Source organism: Stylophora pistillata, chromosome 3 (assembly GCF_964205215.1).
Source record: "Stylophora pistillata chromosome 3, jaStyPist1.2, whole genome shotgun sequence".
Taxonomy (NCBI): Eukaryota; Metazoa; Cnidaria; class Anthozoa; order Scleractinia; family Pocilloporidae; genus Stylophora; species Stylophora pistillata.
Window position 1 is genome coordinate 17,047,501 of NC_142521.1, and position 15,861 is coordinate 17,063,361.

General features: G+C 40.0%; 3 protein-coding genes across 3 annotated transcripts in view; 1 reads left to right on the top strand and 2 right to left on the bottom strand.

The window, feature by feature from the left end:
- LOC111326862 (uncharacterized) overlaps positions 1–3,012 on the top strand; it is an 11,830-nt gene extending 8,818 nt beyond the window's left edge. The window contains exons 9-12 of the mRNA XM_088754137.1: positions 1–80; positions 534–609; positions 702–817; positions 1,202–3,012. The exon at positions 1–80 is cut by the window's left edge and continues 45 nt beyond it. Coding sequence (XP_088610263.1) covers positions 1–80; positions 534–609; positions 702–817; positions 1,202–1,330 — 401 coding nt within the window. The 3' untranslated portion in view covers positions 1,331–3,012. The remainder of the gene's footprint in view (positions 81–533; positions 610–701; positions 818–1,201) is intronic.
- Positions 3,003–11,553, bottom strand: LOC111326861 (uncharacterized). The gene is made up of 3 exons (XM_022930944.2): positions 11,182–11,553; positions 5,227–5,344; positions 3,003–4,141 (listed from the first exon to the last, which is right to left on the bottom strand). Exons 1-3 carry the CDS (start codon positions 11,551–11,553, stop codon positions 3,330–3,332), a joined length of 1,302 nt encoding a protein of 433 aa, XP_022786679.2. The 3' UTR covers positions 3,003–3,329.
- Positions 11,554–12,106: 553 nt separating this feature from the next.
- Positions 12,107–15,768, bottom strand: LOC111326919 (uncharacterized). The gene is made up of 3 exons (XM_088754138.1): positions 15,391–15,768; positions 13,933–14,050; positions 12,107–13,631 (listed from the first exon to the last, which is right to left on the bottom strand). The coding sequence occupies exons 1-3, from the start codon at positions 15,766–15,768 to the stop codon at positions 12,814–12,816; spliced, it is 1,314 nt and encodes a 437-aa protein (XP_088610264.1). The 3' UTR covers positions 12,107–12,813.
- Positions 15,769–15,861: the final 93 nt, after the last annotated feature.

Genomic DNA, 15,861 nt, shown 5'->3' on the forward strand with positions numbered 1-15,861 from the left:
GAGGTGATGGTCTGATTAAGATCTGGGATGCTCACACAGGAGATAACACATTCACTTTGGTTGGGCATACAGGTGAAGTGGTAAGCGATGAATTCATAGTTCTATGTAATACAAAGAGCCATAAATTTACTACAGTTATGCTTGCTGGGTTAGCCATCCAGCGAAACTTACATAATTCTGTAAGATCAATTCGTTTGAACGCCTCTTCGAGCGTAGGTGGGAGTTACTGCGCGAAGTTTGACATTGAAAACATTACCATCTTTCTTGTTATACTTAATAACTCGCTTCTTTTGTTTTGCTGATTGTCATATATGAAGCTATCAGCGTAAAGCTCCATGTAGCTGAGTGGTTCACCATCAGAACGTGCAATTCAAAGGTTCAAGGTTAAATTCCTCGTTTTTGGCATGTTTCATCGTGTGTTTAATTGTGCTGAGAAAAAAACATTGAAACATACTGTCGCTATAGCCTCAAAGGCAAGCACAACTCTTATCGGATTGAAAGTGTTCTTAAACTTTCTTGGCCGCTTTATCCAGTACTGTCTACAGTTTACTGATGACATCATTGCGTCTGGCTCGGCGGACAGCACTGTGCGATTATGGAGTCATCAAGGTAGGTAATTTTCGCATTTCTTGCGGTTACCCCTTGTTTCTTAATGCGCTCTAACTAAACTGTTATTTTATAGTCATTTATTTGTTTTTAAGGTATCCTGCTTCACACACTGGAGGAGCATATCGGGGTAGTTAGGTGTCTGTGCCTCTCAGGTAATCGACTCATTTCTGGTGGAGACCGGAAACGCATCGCTCTTTGGGATGTGAAGGTATGTCATAATGCTGTTTGAGTAAGTATTCTTTGATTTTAGCATGTGTATCATGAAAAAGTTTAGCTTGCTATTTTAAATAATGTGATTCGTCATTCTTTATAGTCTTTACCATTCTAGAGCATTCTATTTCCTGATTGCCTCGCGCTTACCTTTTCAAAAGATTATATCAGGGTTTTTTCTTTTTTCTATGAGCACTTAACCCTAAACTTCATGTAGAACGGACTCGGAATGTCATGCCCTAGCTCCTTCATGATTTGTTCCGTAAATTTAACTTTCTTATATTCTTGACTGGCTTATATTTTTTAATAACCTAATGGAAAAATATTACCTCTTGTTTTAATGAAACGTGCGACAAACGTTTTCTTTCTTCCCTTGCCATAGGAGGGTAAGTTATTGAACGTTTTGCATCGTAACCCAACATTGCTGCACCTTATGTGGGCTGATGAAACCAAGTTAATCACCGCCTCTCCAGACACACCAGGAACGATAACCATCATAAATTACTGGTAGGCCTGTAACAAGTTATAAACCAAGCGTGCAAATTGCGTGTGGATATGTGTACTTTGGCAGGCGTGCAACTCCTTCCAGAGGAAAAAACAATGAATCATCAAAGTTCTCTAGTGACTTGCAACAATTTTTGTTTTGCACACGAGTTTGGAGTGAAATCGAAAACAGAGTGAATTTAATTATTGACTGTCGCAAAGCTAGGCGGTAGTCGATCTTTCTTGTGGCGTGAATGTAGACCCGTGTGGCATGATGGACAAGCCAATCGCCAGAGTCCATTTATCGATAAAGGTCGGCACACACGAGGGGACTAGTCCTTGCGACTAGTCCCAGCGACCTGTTTCATACGACTAGTCCCTTCGTGTGAACTACACATTTCTGTGGTCGCAGGAACCAAAATTTGGTCCCTGCGACTGGTTGCATGGACTTGTCGCATGAAACAAATGTTTGTCCCTTCGTGTGAACTGTTTGTGCGACCAGTCCCTGCGATTAAACGGTAAATAAGCCAATTACGGGTCAGTATGATGCGTGACTTCCGGTATTTGTAAACATTGCAGTTTCTATGAATTTTCCCTGACTTCTAGATTTCTACAACTGAAGAATAAAAAACTATTTCTAGTTTTGTAAACATATACAGATGTCTTGGAGCCGTTTTGATGGAATTTTTCACCCTATTTGACTCTGTGTCTGTTAAAAATAAAATAAAAAACAAACAAAAACGGAACACGTAAAAGCGTGAATAATCCGACTGAATAAGTGTAGTTCGTTTGCGTTAATGTTTAATAGTGCTACAATGAAAAGTTACCAAATTTTAATTGTTTTCGTGTAACGCCCCAGACTAAGAAACATCATTTGCCTCTTAATTTTCCTATGTTCTTGTGCAATTGAGTGCCCTCGTGTGAACGCCTTAAGGGACTAGTCCCTGCTACCGGTTCCCTCGTGTAAACCCTTCAAAGACTTGTCGCCGGGACTAGTCGCACGGACTAGTCGCAGGGACTAGTCCCCTCGTGTGTGCCGACCTTAAAGAGAGGCGTGTTATCCACGATACGATTTTAGTGTAAACTGAATTCGGCCGAATAGCAGCTGCCTGAGAAGATCAATGCGATAGAGAAAGATCGATGTTAGCAAAGTTGTTGAGAATAGGGCCCAAGAAGCACCAGTTTGAAACAGACGTCGGACAGCTCAACGTATGGTCTACACATATTAATAAAACTGGAAATTCCATAAAGATATCTTTAATCCTCAAGATATCAATATTCAATAAACGAATAAACAATATGCGCACATTCCCAATTCAGTCAATTACGTTTGCGGGCAGGTATGCATGGTATTTTGAAAAAGATTGCAGTTAGTCATCGTGGTGATTACTCTTGTAGTAAAGTATAATCGTCTGCATCACCCTGGGGGTCACTTTCGGTGTGAATTTCGATATTTCGACTGCATACTGCCAGCCTTCTTAAGGCGAACATGTTGATTGGATTCGTGTCACCTTATGACCCGTCCCGTTCAGCTGTGATTGGCTGGTATTCCACAGCTGTGATTAACGCACTACGCAGCAATGTACCTTCAGCGGCCCACTGTTACTGTCGTGTTTTTAGAACAATTATTATATTGTTCTCGTGGGTTTAATGTGCTACAAACAGAGCTTAATTTCTTTCCAGCTCTCGAAATAAACAAGTCATTCTTAATTCGTTTTATGTTGAATTCCTTCTGCCATATATCAAATCCTTTATTAACCAAGTTTTTTCGGTCAAGATGGCTGGATATTAGCCTCGTTCTTTCTTTGCGCAAAAAAAAAAAAATTAAGAACTGGACCAATATCCAGCCATCTTAACCTCACTCTTGATCAATGACACATACATTTTGACGTTTATTAATCGTGATTGATTCACAAGGTAATACAGCGTTTGCGATTCTTCGTCATTGAGTTTGTGTCTTTGAAAAAATTGCAAAACATTATACAGGAAGGACGATGGACTGAATATGTTGGTTTGATTGCAGACCATTAGGGGTATCTAAAGGACACGTATCCGTCGGCACTATTATGTGAAACTCCACTACTTGACACGGGCACACCGTCATCAAAGGATCCACCCCCTCCTGTCCGTGAAGCAAACGATGTGGCATGCACTCCCCCTCCAGAATACCCACCTCCTCCTCCTCCAAAATCCTTAAATGCCGCCCCACCCCCACCGAATCCCCCATTTCCATTTCCTTCGCCCCCCACGCCACCATTCAAATATGACATCCCAGCCTCCTTGCATGATCGAGGAGAAACGCATGTTATGTTGAGGGAGCATTTCCCATCTCCTCTAAACCCACCGCCTCCACCTGCATTGTTGGACTCATTAGCACACACTTTCCCACCCAGACCATTGACGCCTCCGTAATTGCTTCCCTTTCTTCCTTTTTGGCCATCGTCGCCTACCTTTGATGTTATCTGACCCCCTCCACCACCCCCACCGCCAGCTGCCGCTATAAGGGTGTTATTACTGAAAACTACAAATGTACCTCCACCCCCTCCTGCTGCAGAAGATCCTTTCACACCTTTCTGACCAATCAAAAGGTGAAGGACAGTACCCTTGATAAGTCTTACAATTCCACTCACAATTGCACCTTTCCCACCTGGTTCAAGTCCGTTCCCTCCTGATGCCCCTACCACAGTGACACAATATCGCGCGGTAAATGGAACAGTCCAGATCTGTATTCCTTTGTTGAGTGTTACTGTCCCTTGTAGAGGTGTGTGTTTGTAACCAGCTGTTGATGTCGGCCCAGTGTTGCCTTGGGCACCAAGAGAAGTGAAAAGGAATTCCATTGCTGAAACAAAAAGGCAGTCAAAAAACACAAATGGATAAATAAATAAGTTAACAGTCAATATAAACAAAAAAATCAATAAATTAGATAACAAAACTGTGAAAGTGTTATCACCCCAAGCTTGAATATAGCATAGTAATTGAATATAGCAATTACCACTACTTTCCCTAAACTTAAAGCTTCCTTCAAGCAAAAGCGTGGGAAAGGTCCCCGGCACATGAAAATCTATGAATTTTTTTTCCTCAGGTACGAAAAGAAAAAAGCAATGTCGAGGGTATATAGGAACTAACAAACTTACTGATTTATGGAGCGACAATGCGCCAGGAAGCTTTCTCTTAACCCAATGTGAAAATGAATTAGACGAAGGTCGACCTGTGAAAAATCTGCAAGACTTATCTCATCTCAAGGCCCAGTTGTTCGAAGGGCGATTAGCGCTATCCCAAGGTAAAATTTTAATCCGAGTTTTTTTACTTCTTTGTTCAAAAGGCTTTTGTTAATTTTAACTATTCTGTGTAGGGCTATCAATCACCAAATTGTAGACAAAAATAATTTTACTGAATTTTCTTTAAAGCCTTCAGATCTGAAATCAGATTTCGCACTAGCCCCTTGCTATCTTAAACACAAAGGCGCGCTATAAAAGGAGCCTTAGGTCCCAATGGACCATTTGTCAGTCAACCGTCGTGTGATGTAGAACTCTTAAGAGTCAAGTCAACTTGAGCTACAGCTACTCCAAAGCAGTGAATAGCGGGCGCATTCCTCAAAATTGCTTTATGTCTTCATCACAATACCAGAATTTTTGAGATTTGTATTTCCTCCCTCCAATGGAAACTGTCTTCATTTGTGGCGGTAAATTTGAGATCGAAGTAGGTGGTTCGCACGTTACCTCATTGCCACCATGCTGGTGGAAGTAAACAATAGATATCTCATTAGCTCCTTCAGTTCGTCTACCAGCATTTAAATTTGACCCGCACACGTCGACGGTGAGTGACAAATGAACCCAGGTCTTCCCGGGGAAGACTTCCTTATATAGCGCGCCTTTGTGTTTAACCCAGCTTTGAACTATCCGGCCCAGGTTGTTTAAACGTTACCTCGAGACTTCTCGCAATACATTCCAGTGTATGGCATCTCACAGAGGCAAGCATATCGTCTGTTATCAAAGTCATAGCTACACCTCTGACCATTATGGCATTTCTTTGAGCAAGGCGTCTGACAGAAAAAGTTACAAATCGTTTTTATTTTTAGCAACTTCCACAACCTCGTGAAGGTTTTACTTCTCGTTAATCTCTGTGATTTTATGGGAGGAGCCGTTATACATCTTTTCTCTCGCTGCTGCTCAGAAAATTTGGCAATTCCGTACTTCTTATAGTTAGTTGTTTTATTCAAGTTTTATGGCAATTACAAATGTATTCCGAAATTTCTGACGAGAGCGGCTTCCTTTGATATCAAAAACTTCACTTCTATCATTCGTTTCCTTAACCGCACTTAATAATTAAAGAAACAAAGTATACACCAGAATGGAAAAGTTTAACCTTGAATTCTTCTTCTCTAACGACTTCAAAATTCAACTTGATTATTACATCTTCCCCGATATATAGTTACGTGGACGTTTGTACAATATACCAGCCAATTCAATAATTCAGACTGCATGCGTACTTTACTCTGAAAATTTGAGCCTGGATAGGCTCTTTCCAGGACTTAATCACGTGCTTGGATATCACATAGCAACGCATTTCTGGTGAGCAAGCAAACCAGCGTCCCGTTCATCGTGGCGATCAACTCAAGCAAAACAAACTTTGACTTTTTGGTCGAAAACATCCCAAACGCTTAGTGTTTAAGAGCGAAAAACGAGATTTATTGTGACTTTAGTTTCCTCGAGCTTGAATTTCGCCTGATTTACCTTTGCTCTGGGAGTAAAAGCCAGGCGAAAGCCCAAATGTAAGACAAGATATGGCCGATTCTCCAGGAATGAGTGACGGTGAGTTTCTTTGTTAACAGTCGTATTTCAATCTTATAAACGTAGTGTCGTTCAATACAGAAAACGTTTTTCAGTGTTAGGAATTACATTTGCTTGAATCCAGAACAGGCATATGGTATTTCGTGGACTGGACTGGACTCGACTGGACTAGTAAAACGCGGACTAGTAAAGCGCGGACTAGTAAAGCGCGGACTAGTCAAGCGCGGACTAGTAAAACGCGGACTAGTAAATCGCGGACTAGTAAAACGAGGACTAGTAAAACGCGAACTAGTAAAACGCGGACTTAACAACAACAACAACAAAAACAATTTCATACGAAGGCGATCACAAGACTTAATGGCGAGCCAATTTAGTGAGTGACAATCCCTGTTTGACCTTTAAGCTACACATGGGTTTGACATGCACCAGATACAAACGAATTTATAAGTTTAGGCTAAGAAAGAATTTTATTCAGCACCAGTTCAAAATCCTAAAATACACTTTCGTCGTAAATTTCACAGCAGAAACGCAGGAATTCGATGAATAAAAGTCGCATTAAATCTCCGTGTGTCTAGGTAGAAAGAGTCTCATTGACTTCAGCTTTTCGGTGGAAGAATAACCGATTTACACATGCCGTTACAGAAAACAAACAAGCAGACTGACGACTCCAAAACACATATTTGCATTCACTTACAATTTGACTTTCCGTGACATTTTAAAACAGAACAGAGGTAAATCTTCGAAGATTAATCGTCGTCGGAAATAAAAAATACTTTTCGTAAGATCTCTGTTTTTCTCTTTACGAGAAAATCGTCGCATGATCAGTTAACTCGTGTGTGTTTGTCACACCAGTACTGCTGTTTCTTTAAAAACGTATGCTTCAATTGACAGGTGTCACATCGTGACAGTTACTTTTCCAAAATATGTTTGAAGATTTGTTCGGAAGCCTTTTAACTACCTTTACAAATAAAAATCTTTCGGCGAAAGTTTTCTCTTTAATTTAAATAACATTTGTTTTCTTTATAACTCACTCGCAATCAAATTGTTAAGTTCAAGGAGGATATTCCCGTAATTAAACTCGTAATTGTAGCCCTAAATCATTCGGGTTATTCAAATTAAATTTGAATAACATTTGTTTTCTATATAACTCACTCGCTATCAAATTGTTAAGTTCAAGGACGATATTCCCGTAATTAAAATCGTAATTGTAGCTCTAAATCATTCAGGTTCTTCAAATTAAAGAGAAAACTTTCGCCGAAACATTTTTATTTGTAAAGGTAGTTAAAAGGCTTCCGAACAAATTTTCAAGCATTTTTTTTGAAAAGTAACTGTCACGATGTGACACCTGTCAATTAAAGAGGAAAAAAGCATACGCTTTTGAAGAAACAGCAGTACAAGTGTGACAAACACACACGAGTTAACTGATCATGCGACGATTTTCTCGCAAAGAGAAAAACAGAGATCTTACGGAAAGTATTTTTTATTTCCAACAACGATTAATCTTCGAAGATTTACCTCTGTTCCTTCAGCTTTTCCACCGAAAAGCTGAAGTCAATCAGATTCTTTCTACCTAGACACAAGGAGATTTAATGCGACTTTTATTCATCGAATTCCTGCGTTTCTGCCGTGAAATTTACGGCGAAATAAACAATTTTGAATAGAAGAAAAAAATCGAGTTTCCTGATGAGAAATTTACGACGAAAGTGTATTTTAAGATTTTGAACTGCTGCTGAATAAAATTCTTTCTTTGTTAGCCTAAACTTATAAATTCGTTTGTATCTGGCGAATGTCAAACCCATTTGTAGCTTAAAGGTTAAAAAGGGATTGTCACTCACTGAATTGGCTCGCCATTAAGTCTTGTGATCGCCTTCGTATGGAATTATTTTTCGTTGTTGTTGAGTCCGCGTTTTACTAGTCCGCGTTTTACTAGTCCGCGTTTTACTAGTCCGCGTTTTACTAGTCCGCGTTTTACTAGTTCACGTTTTACTAGTCCGCGCTTTACTAGTCCGCGTTTTACTAGTCCAGTCCGGTCTTACTAGTCCAGTCCAGTCCAGTCCAGTCCAGTCCAGTCCACAGAATACCATATGCCTCTGGAACATTATGCTCTGTATTTCCGATTTTCGTGTTGATTTCTTTTAAGTTCGTTGAACCACAGGGCCCCCATACAATATGTTTGTGTAGCCGACTGTTGTTTTATAATGATGTACCAGATTTACCGTTTCCCTCACCTATAGTGATATATTGCTGACTATGTATATAAATCAATTATAAAATAAACGTTGAATTACTTTACCTGTGGTGTAAAGTCGTCCCTTTGCCTCAAAAATGTTTTTTTTGAGTGATTTTGAATAAGTCTGAGTTCAGATACAATGAAATATATGAAGTTCATATATTTTGAACTGCGGTATTAGATACGTATGATGCACGATTTAAATTTTTTCCGCGCCGCCACTTCTACCCTGCGAAAATTTACAGACAAATGTATGGAAAATTATAAAAATTAATTGAGCGTCTTCTATCCAACCTACATTCTTCAAACTGACCGCTTTGCCTACCCGTAATGATGGCGCCGAAAACCGTGACAAGGCCTAGCAATTCGTCGCCTGTCTGCGAGAAGTGCGCATGGGAAAGTGCAGCGATATTTCCCATGCTTTCATCAAAAGCCTGGCTCGGCCTCTTTAAGATGAAATGAAAGAAACAGCGACTCATATTTTTTTCCGGCGCTTACCACTACAATTTTTTAATTCACAGGTGCTGTTTATGTTGCCGGGTGACCTGTTTACTTTTGACGCAATTGATGAAGGAGATGCGAACAATGGGCGAAACTGTAAGTTGCTTCCGGTGATCGTTAAGACACACGACCCGAGTCTGGTGGGTAAACAGTTGAAGGGTCACTAAACGCCAATGGTTCCCCACCCTCGTTAGATATTTTGAATTGGTCATCGTTTAACGTCGTCCAATCAGAAAAGGGCAATCAGCGTGACGGTCTCCGGCTGGCACATGAAAATCTTGCTCCGCATCCCAGACTCTCAAATACTGTGGGATTTTGATTTTCTTCGAGGGCTAGCTTCGGTCCGTTTGGATGGATTTTCGATTGGAAGGTACGAGGAGAATCGAGCATCTTTTGACCTTAATGCTGCGAAGTTTGAAAGCGGAGCGATGCGATTTTTGGGATCAAAATCGCTCGGGCACTTGAACCCTTTCAAAAAGGTTTCCACCCTTGTCTTTCTTTAATACGATAGATTAACGACAAATTCAGACTTATTCAAAATCGCTAAAAAAAAACATTTTTGAGGTAAAGGGACGACTTTACACCACAGGTAAAGTAATTCAATGTTTATTTATCATTGATTTATATACATAGTCAGCAATATATCACTATAGGTGAGGCAAACGGTAAATCTGGTACATTCACCAGAAAACAACAGTCGGCTACACAAACATATTGTATGGGCCCCCTGTGGTTGAACACAACTAGCGTTCACATACTCGCTCGCTTTCATTTTTGCCGCTACTGAGTTGCTAAATTCTCATCTTGGTATTTCGTAATCATAACCTTTTCGCCAACCAATTGCGGATTCACAACTGAGGACAACATTTTGTTCTGTTTAAGAACCTGCCAACAAGAAAAAACGAGGTTCTGCGTTGCATTGTTGTGTTCCACAATGTAACAATGACTCCCATTACAACAGCTCGTTGTCTTTTCATCGTTTTCCTAAGAAAGACGAACAACTCAGAGCAAGCTGGATCGTAAAAATTCGATGCACATCGTGTAAATATCCAGGCTCAGCGAAAAACTTATAGCCTTTGGTTGTGTGCCTGCAGCCAGATTCTTTCTGGGCATACGCTTCAACCTCAGAAAATGCAAGGTCAGGAAATGCTGACAAGTCAGCAGAAACAGCTAGAGGAAAGATAGTGGGATATAGAAATATCACCTCCAATTCAATGTAAACCTTCTAGAATAAAGATACCTGGCGTAAAACTTCGTTTCGTATTGATAACACGAGATAGAAACGAACAATTTATTATCACAAGTTATTTATATCCAAGACTGATGTAGCGAGCGAGAATGTAAACAACACTAGTTGTGTTCAACGATCTCAAAACGACACGCAAAATCGGAAATGTAGATCATAATCTTCTGGATTCATGCAAATATAATTCCTAACACTGATAATAATTTACTGTATCGAACGTTTCTAAGATTGAAATACGACTGTAAACAAAGAAAATCACCATCACTCGGTCCTACATTAAAGAAGCGGCCATATCTTGCCTTATATTAGGGCTTCCGCCGAGCTTTTTCTCCAACAGCAATAGTAAATCAGGCGGAATTCAGGCACGATCAAACGAAAATCATGATAAACTTTTTTTTGCGTCCTTAAACAACAAACGTTTGGAATGTTTTCAACCAAATAGTTAAAGTTCGTTTCGCTTGAGTTGATCAACACAATGAGCGGGACGCTGGTTTGCTTGCTCACCAGCAATGCGTTGCTATGTGGTATCCAAGCTCGTGATTAAGTCCTGCAAAGAGCCCATTCCCTATTTCAAAAACGAGTGAGGGAGTGGGTCGAGCTCGCCGCGAAAGTTTGTCTGGGATCGTTACTCGGGACACAAATCTGTAGTAAACAAAGAATTGCGTCCCGAGTAACGTTCCCAGACAACCTTGCGTGGCGAACTCGACCCACTCCCCCACTCGTTTTTGAAATGGGGAATTCCTCCCATCTTACGACTTCAAAATTTGACTTGAATAGTTTATCGAATCTTTCCGGTTTTTGGTTTGGTGAACGTTTATTTCAATACGCCAATTCAATGGTTCTTACAGAATGTGCATGTATTTTGCTCTAGCCTGTTTAAGTGGCATGTATACTTTATTGGGTAATCCTTTTGCCTGAAATCAATTATTTCCATTGTAAATAATATTTACAAAGAATTGAGAATTTATCATTTGTTGGAGACATATGGGATATAAAGGAATAGTTAGAATTTAAAAAAATCCCGCCTTATTTGCTCCGTTGTTTTTTTTTTTTTTTCTTATACTGCATAGAAACTGTCTTTATTTTACAGCTTTAATGAAAAATGTACTTACTTGAAAATCTATGTATTGTTGGTAAGTACATCCACCGCTTATTACTAAAACGTCTTCAGCCAGCTCGTCTTTGATTCCTCTTTTATGCAGATAGCATGTTCCCTTGAATTTCTGCCACGGCTCGGTGCAGTACGTTTGTGCGATGCAGTCACTTTCAGACAAACAGGCAAAGGCACAGTAAACTTCCCCCAAAGTTTCCACTGTTCTTAAGATGTCCCTTTTCAATGCAAAATTACGCCGGAGTAATACTGCTCCATCAAAGTGTAAGCTATCGTTCTGACGTTTCCAGTGCATTGATTGTAACGATTCTCCTAGCACAACTAAAGCAAATGTAGATGTAAACAAGTGAACCAAAGCAGCTCTCGTAGCCATCTTCCCGATCTAAGCTGTGTTCGTATATTTACCCAATACCTCAGTAGTAGATTTTTAATTTTAAGTAATCCTTTATTCGATGTACATTTATATTTACTTTAATCTGTGAGATAGATTTAATTTATTCTGAATGCAAGACGTAATTCGACATCTTGACGGAAGTATTTCGTCTTTCTTGAGTGTTCTGCGAAACGAATTGTCATCTTTGATCGATTTGTTCTTGTCAATGTACACAAAATGAAATTAGTTTAAGATCTGTTCCCATCGAGATCGCTTTTGTTAAGTTTCGGGTTTTCTCCGCATCGAATTGACATTTTTGGTACGTTTTATTTTTGTACATCTAGATAAAATTAAGTTACTCTAAGATCTGTTGCTATTAGGATCGAGACTTCGCAAAAATATGTTGTTAATTTCAAATCGATGAGTGTTAGCGCTACATTTCGACACCGAGTTTGTAGTGGGTGTTTGTATTGTCCAACATGTGAATGAATCAACCGAGTGTTTTAATGTGTCAAGGTGTGTGAAATATGCCGGCTGGTCCTCATTTTCCTCATTTTTCTTGAAACTTTTCTTCTTTATTTAACTTCACTTTTGAGCTTATGCAGACCAGTGAACGGTGTGACTATGTTTACACCCTCGATACTTGCCTTGCGACGACAGAGCTCATTTATATCTGGCCATATACATGTAGTTTCATTTATGTCCTCTTCAGTTAATAATGCTCTGTAATCCCCATTCATGCAAACAAAAAAAAATTTTGAAACACCAATTTGAAAAGACGACGAAGTTAAACTCTGTTGTAAGTGTATGGACGTCACCTTGGCCCACAGTGAGCACCGCTACGTAACAGTTCCATATGTTTACTGAACAAGAGATTCGCGCCATAAGTTGTGGATGGGCCAACTGCTTGCTCCATAAAATTCATCTTTTCCATATACTGTGCAACTGGTAGAGCTTTCTTTCAAATCCAACAATCTTGAAATAGCGCGCTGTGAAACGAAGAATTTTTCCATCAAAGCGTTCGTAACTTATAGTAATTGACCACTTTCATAAATGGCTGCCGGATTGATATTCTTTTGTTTAAATTTAAATTAGCCTTTCTGGCCTCGTTCTCCAGTTCAAAATTCAAAAGAATGCATTATCTCAAGCGAGACTACTGAGGATAATTTGAATTTAAACAAAAGAATATCAATCCGGCAGCCATTTATGAAAGTGGTTACAAAGAAAAAAGATCAACCTATCAATCGCTTTTTTTTTAATTTAAACCATTCTTGATTCTATCAGTACGTATCCGTCGCCAGAATTGGTTTCATTGCTAGCTTTAAGCCCTACAGACCAGTAAGATCCGCCCCCTCCTGCTCGTGAACCATACGACGTGGCACTCACTCCGCCTCCAGAATACCCACCACCGCCTCCTCCAAAATCGTTATATGCCGCCCCACCCCCGCCGAATCCCCCAACACCATTTCCATCTCCACCCAGGCCACCATTTACATAGGCCAACCCGGATTCATTGCATGGGTGAGGACTTAAGGAACATGATACATTGCGACTGCACGTGCCATTCCCCTTAAATCCGGCTCCTCCCCCTGCATTATTGTCCTCTCCAGCGCACACTGATCCACCCAGACCATTCACACCACCATAAACACTGCCATTTTTGGCCGCTTGACCGTCATCTCCGTTTTCTGAGAGAATTTGACCACCTCCACCTCCGCCACCGCCGGCTGCCGCCAAAAGCGTGTTTTTATTAGAAACTACAAAAGTGCCCCCACCCCCTCCGGCACCAGAAGCTCCTGGAAGTCCTTTCTGACCGATTAAAAGGTGCAGCACAGTTCCCTTCGTCAGTTGCACCACTCCTACCGCAATTGCACCCTTTCCCCCTGATGAGCAGGTGGCGTTTCCTCCCGAAGCCCCGGCGACGGTGAGCTTATAAGGACCAGTGAATGGCACTCTCCAGATCTGGACCCCCTTAACCAGTGTTACTGCTCCCTGTAGTGTCGTGTTCACATATTCAGCAGTTGATGTGGGTCCAGAGTTGCCCTGTGCACCAAGAGTGGTGAAACGAACGGATATAACTATAACAAAACCAAAGTAAATCTCATTTCCTGTTTTAGTGCACGGTAAATTGGGTTCCCTTTAGCTCGAGCCCATCGAAGCTAGAGCTCAAGTTCCAGTGACACTCAATTGCAAAAACGTTGACTCCTGAATACATATTATTCTTCATTCCTTAAGTACAGCTTGTAACCCCTATTTCATGAGGATGAGGTGGATCCGGTATTGCTCGAGGCTGCTGGTGTTTTAAATTATACTCTTCTGAGTTAAGAAAAAAAGTTGCAACTCTTACAAAGAAAATATGTGATACACTTAAGATACTACCTTGAGGTTGGTTGCAATAAATTCCAGTGTAAGGCGGCTCACATCTGCTTTCGCATCGCCTGCGACCATAGTCGTGATAACACTTCATTCCATGTTGGCATTTTCTTGAGCAAGAGACCTGCAAAATATATAAAACCCTGATCTCAATCACTTGCTTTTGAGGTAAAATAGTTATCGGTGAACCCATAGAGTCCTCTTCGTATTAAGCTAGTATGGTATGCTTTACAGCTCGTTTGATGGTTGTTTTAGTATGTATCGTAGCCTGAATAATCTATCCGGCTTCCTCTTTGAACGTTTGTGTACTTCGTACTCCTGTTTGTATGTTTGGACGTTTATTTCTTTCGTTGTTCAGAACTTTTTTACCTTAATTCCGAACACTGGTTTCTACAATGCCAAAAAAGGAGCAACCGTAAAATACATTATCCCGCCGACAAGATGTACCACTTTTTTACCCCACAATCCCTAGTATCATAAATCATGCTTCATGCAATCACTGCGCGTTTGTAGCCCTCAGAGAGGAACAAAAATTTCTATCCACACATAACATGCATAAAAAACGAAACGTTATTTCACCTTTTACATACATCGATTTTTGACAATGAAATAACAAAGCATAAAGTACGTGGCGCAATTTGGTACACGCTCATCGTGGATATTCACATATTATTATATAAAATAAGCTTTCACGTTGCCATGCATTGGGATTTATAACAATGCTGCTTACCTATCTCTCATGTTATTGTTTCCTAATCTTTAAAAAATGAAGCGAGTAAAAAATTTGAAACTTGAAGCGAGTAATGTAAATTACGGTTTCGTTGACAATAATGTATGTGATCGTTTGTATTCATATCCCTAGATAGGCTAACGAATAGGGGGCTTAAAGTTTTTTTTTTAGCGGCAATGCACCTGTGTTGATCTAAGCCAATATTTGCATGCGATTTGAGCGTTGAAAAAAAATGTAAAACGACGTTTGTCTAAGTTTCAATTATAATCTTGTACATAAATCAATATGCTAGCCACAGCCTTGCCGGTAATTTATCTCCTTTAATACAGTTTTCTCTTGCAATGAACTTTCAATTTAACATGACATGGCAAAATTAAAAAAGGAAGGTTTTGCGGTAATGCAAATGAATGTTGGAAAGAGAAACCTCGTCAGTTTGAATAAATAGAATGGCTTCCAGGTAAACAGACATTTTTCACTCAAGCCATGGACACAGATTGCTTTTCTCAAGTAAAAGTATCTCTCAGACACTTAAACAATACTAAGATCACGGATCCAAAAACAAACAAATCCTTTGTATTGTAAGGTTCAACATAGAAATTATTAATTATACTGTGTTGCTAGAACATCGTCATCTCTGTCTACAGATATGAAACATTTAAAATAAGACTTCCTCTGAATTTTCGTCATTTCCATCCTATACCATGGTTAAAATAGAAAACTATTTGTAGACTTACTTCCAAATCCATGTATTGCTGAAAGGTGCATCCCTTGCTTTTTACGAGACGAACGCGGTTCTGTTCATTTTTAACGCCGTTTTTATGTAAGTAGCATGTCCCCTTGTAATTTTTTCCCTTTGACGCATCGGTACAATATGTTTGTGCGACGCAATCGTTTTCGGACAGACAAACAAGCGCGCATTGAATCTCCCCGAAAGTTTTCACTTTTCTTAACATGTCTGTTTTCAGTGCAAAATTTTGACGGTAAAAGAGTGCACCATCAAAGAATGACTTGGTCTGTCCTCGATTCCAGGCGGAACATTGTGGCAAGTGTAGCAAATATCCAAAGACAGTGGAATATGACGCTAAGGCCAAAATAGCTTTGACGAACATCATTGAAGTTTGGTTTGCAAATTTATTTCTGGAATCTTACACACATCCTGCCGAATCCTTCTCGGCTTAACACTTTATCCCTCACTTGAACTTGAT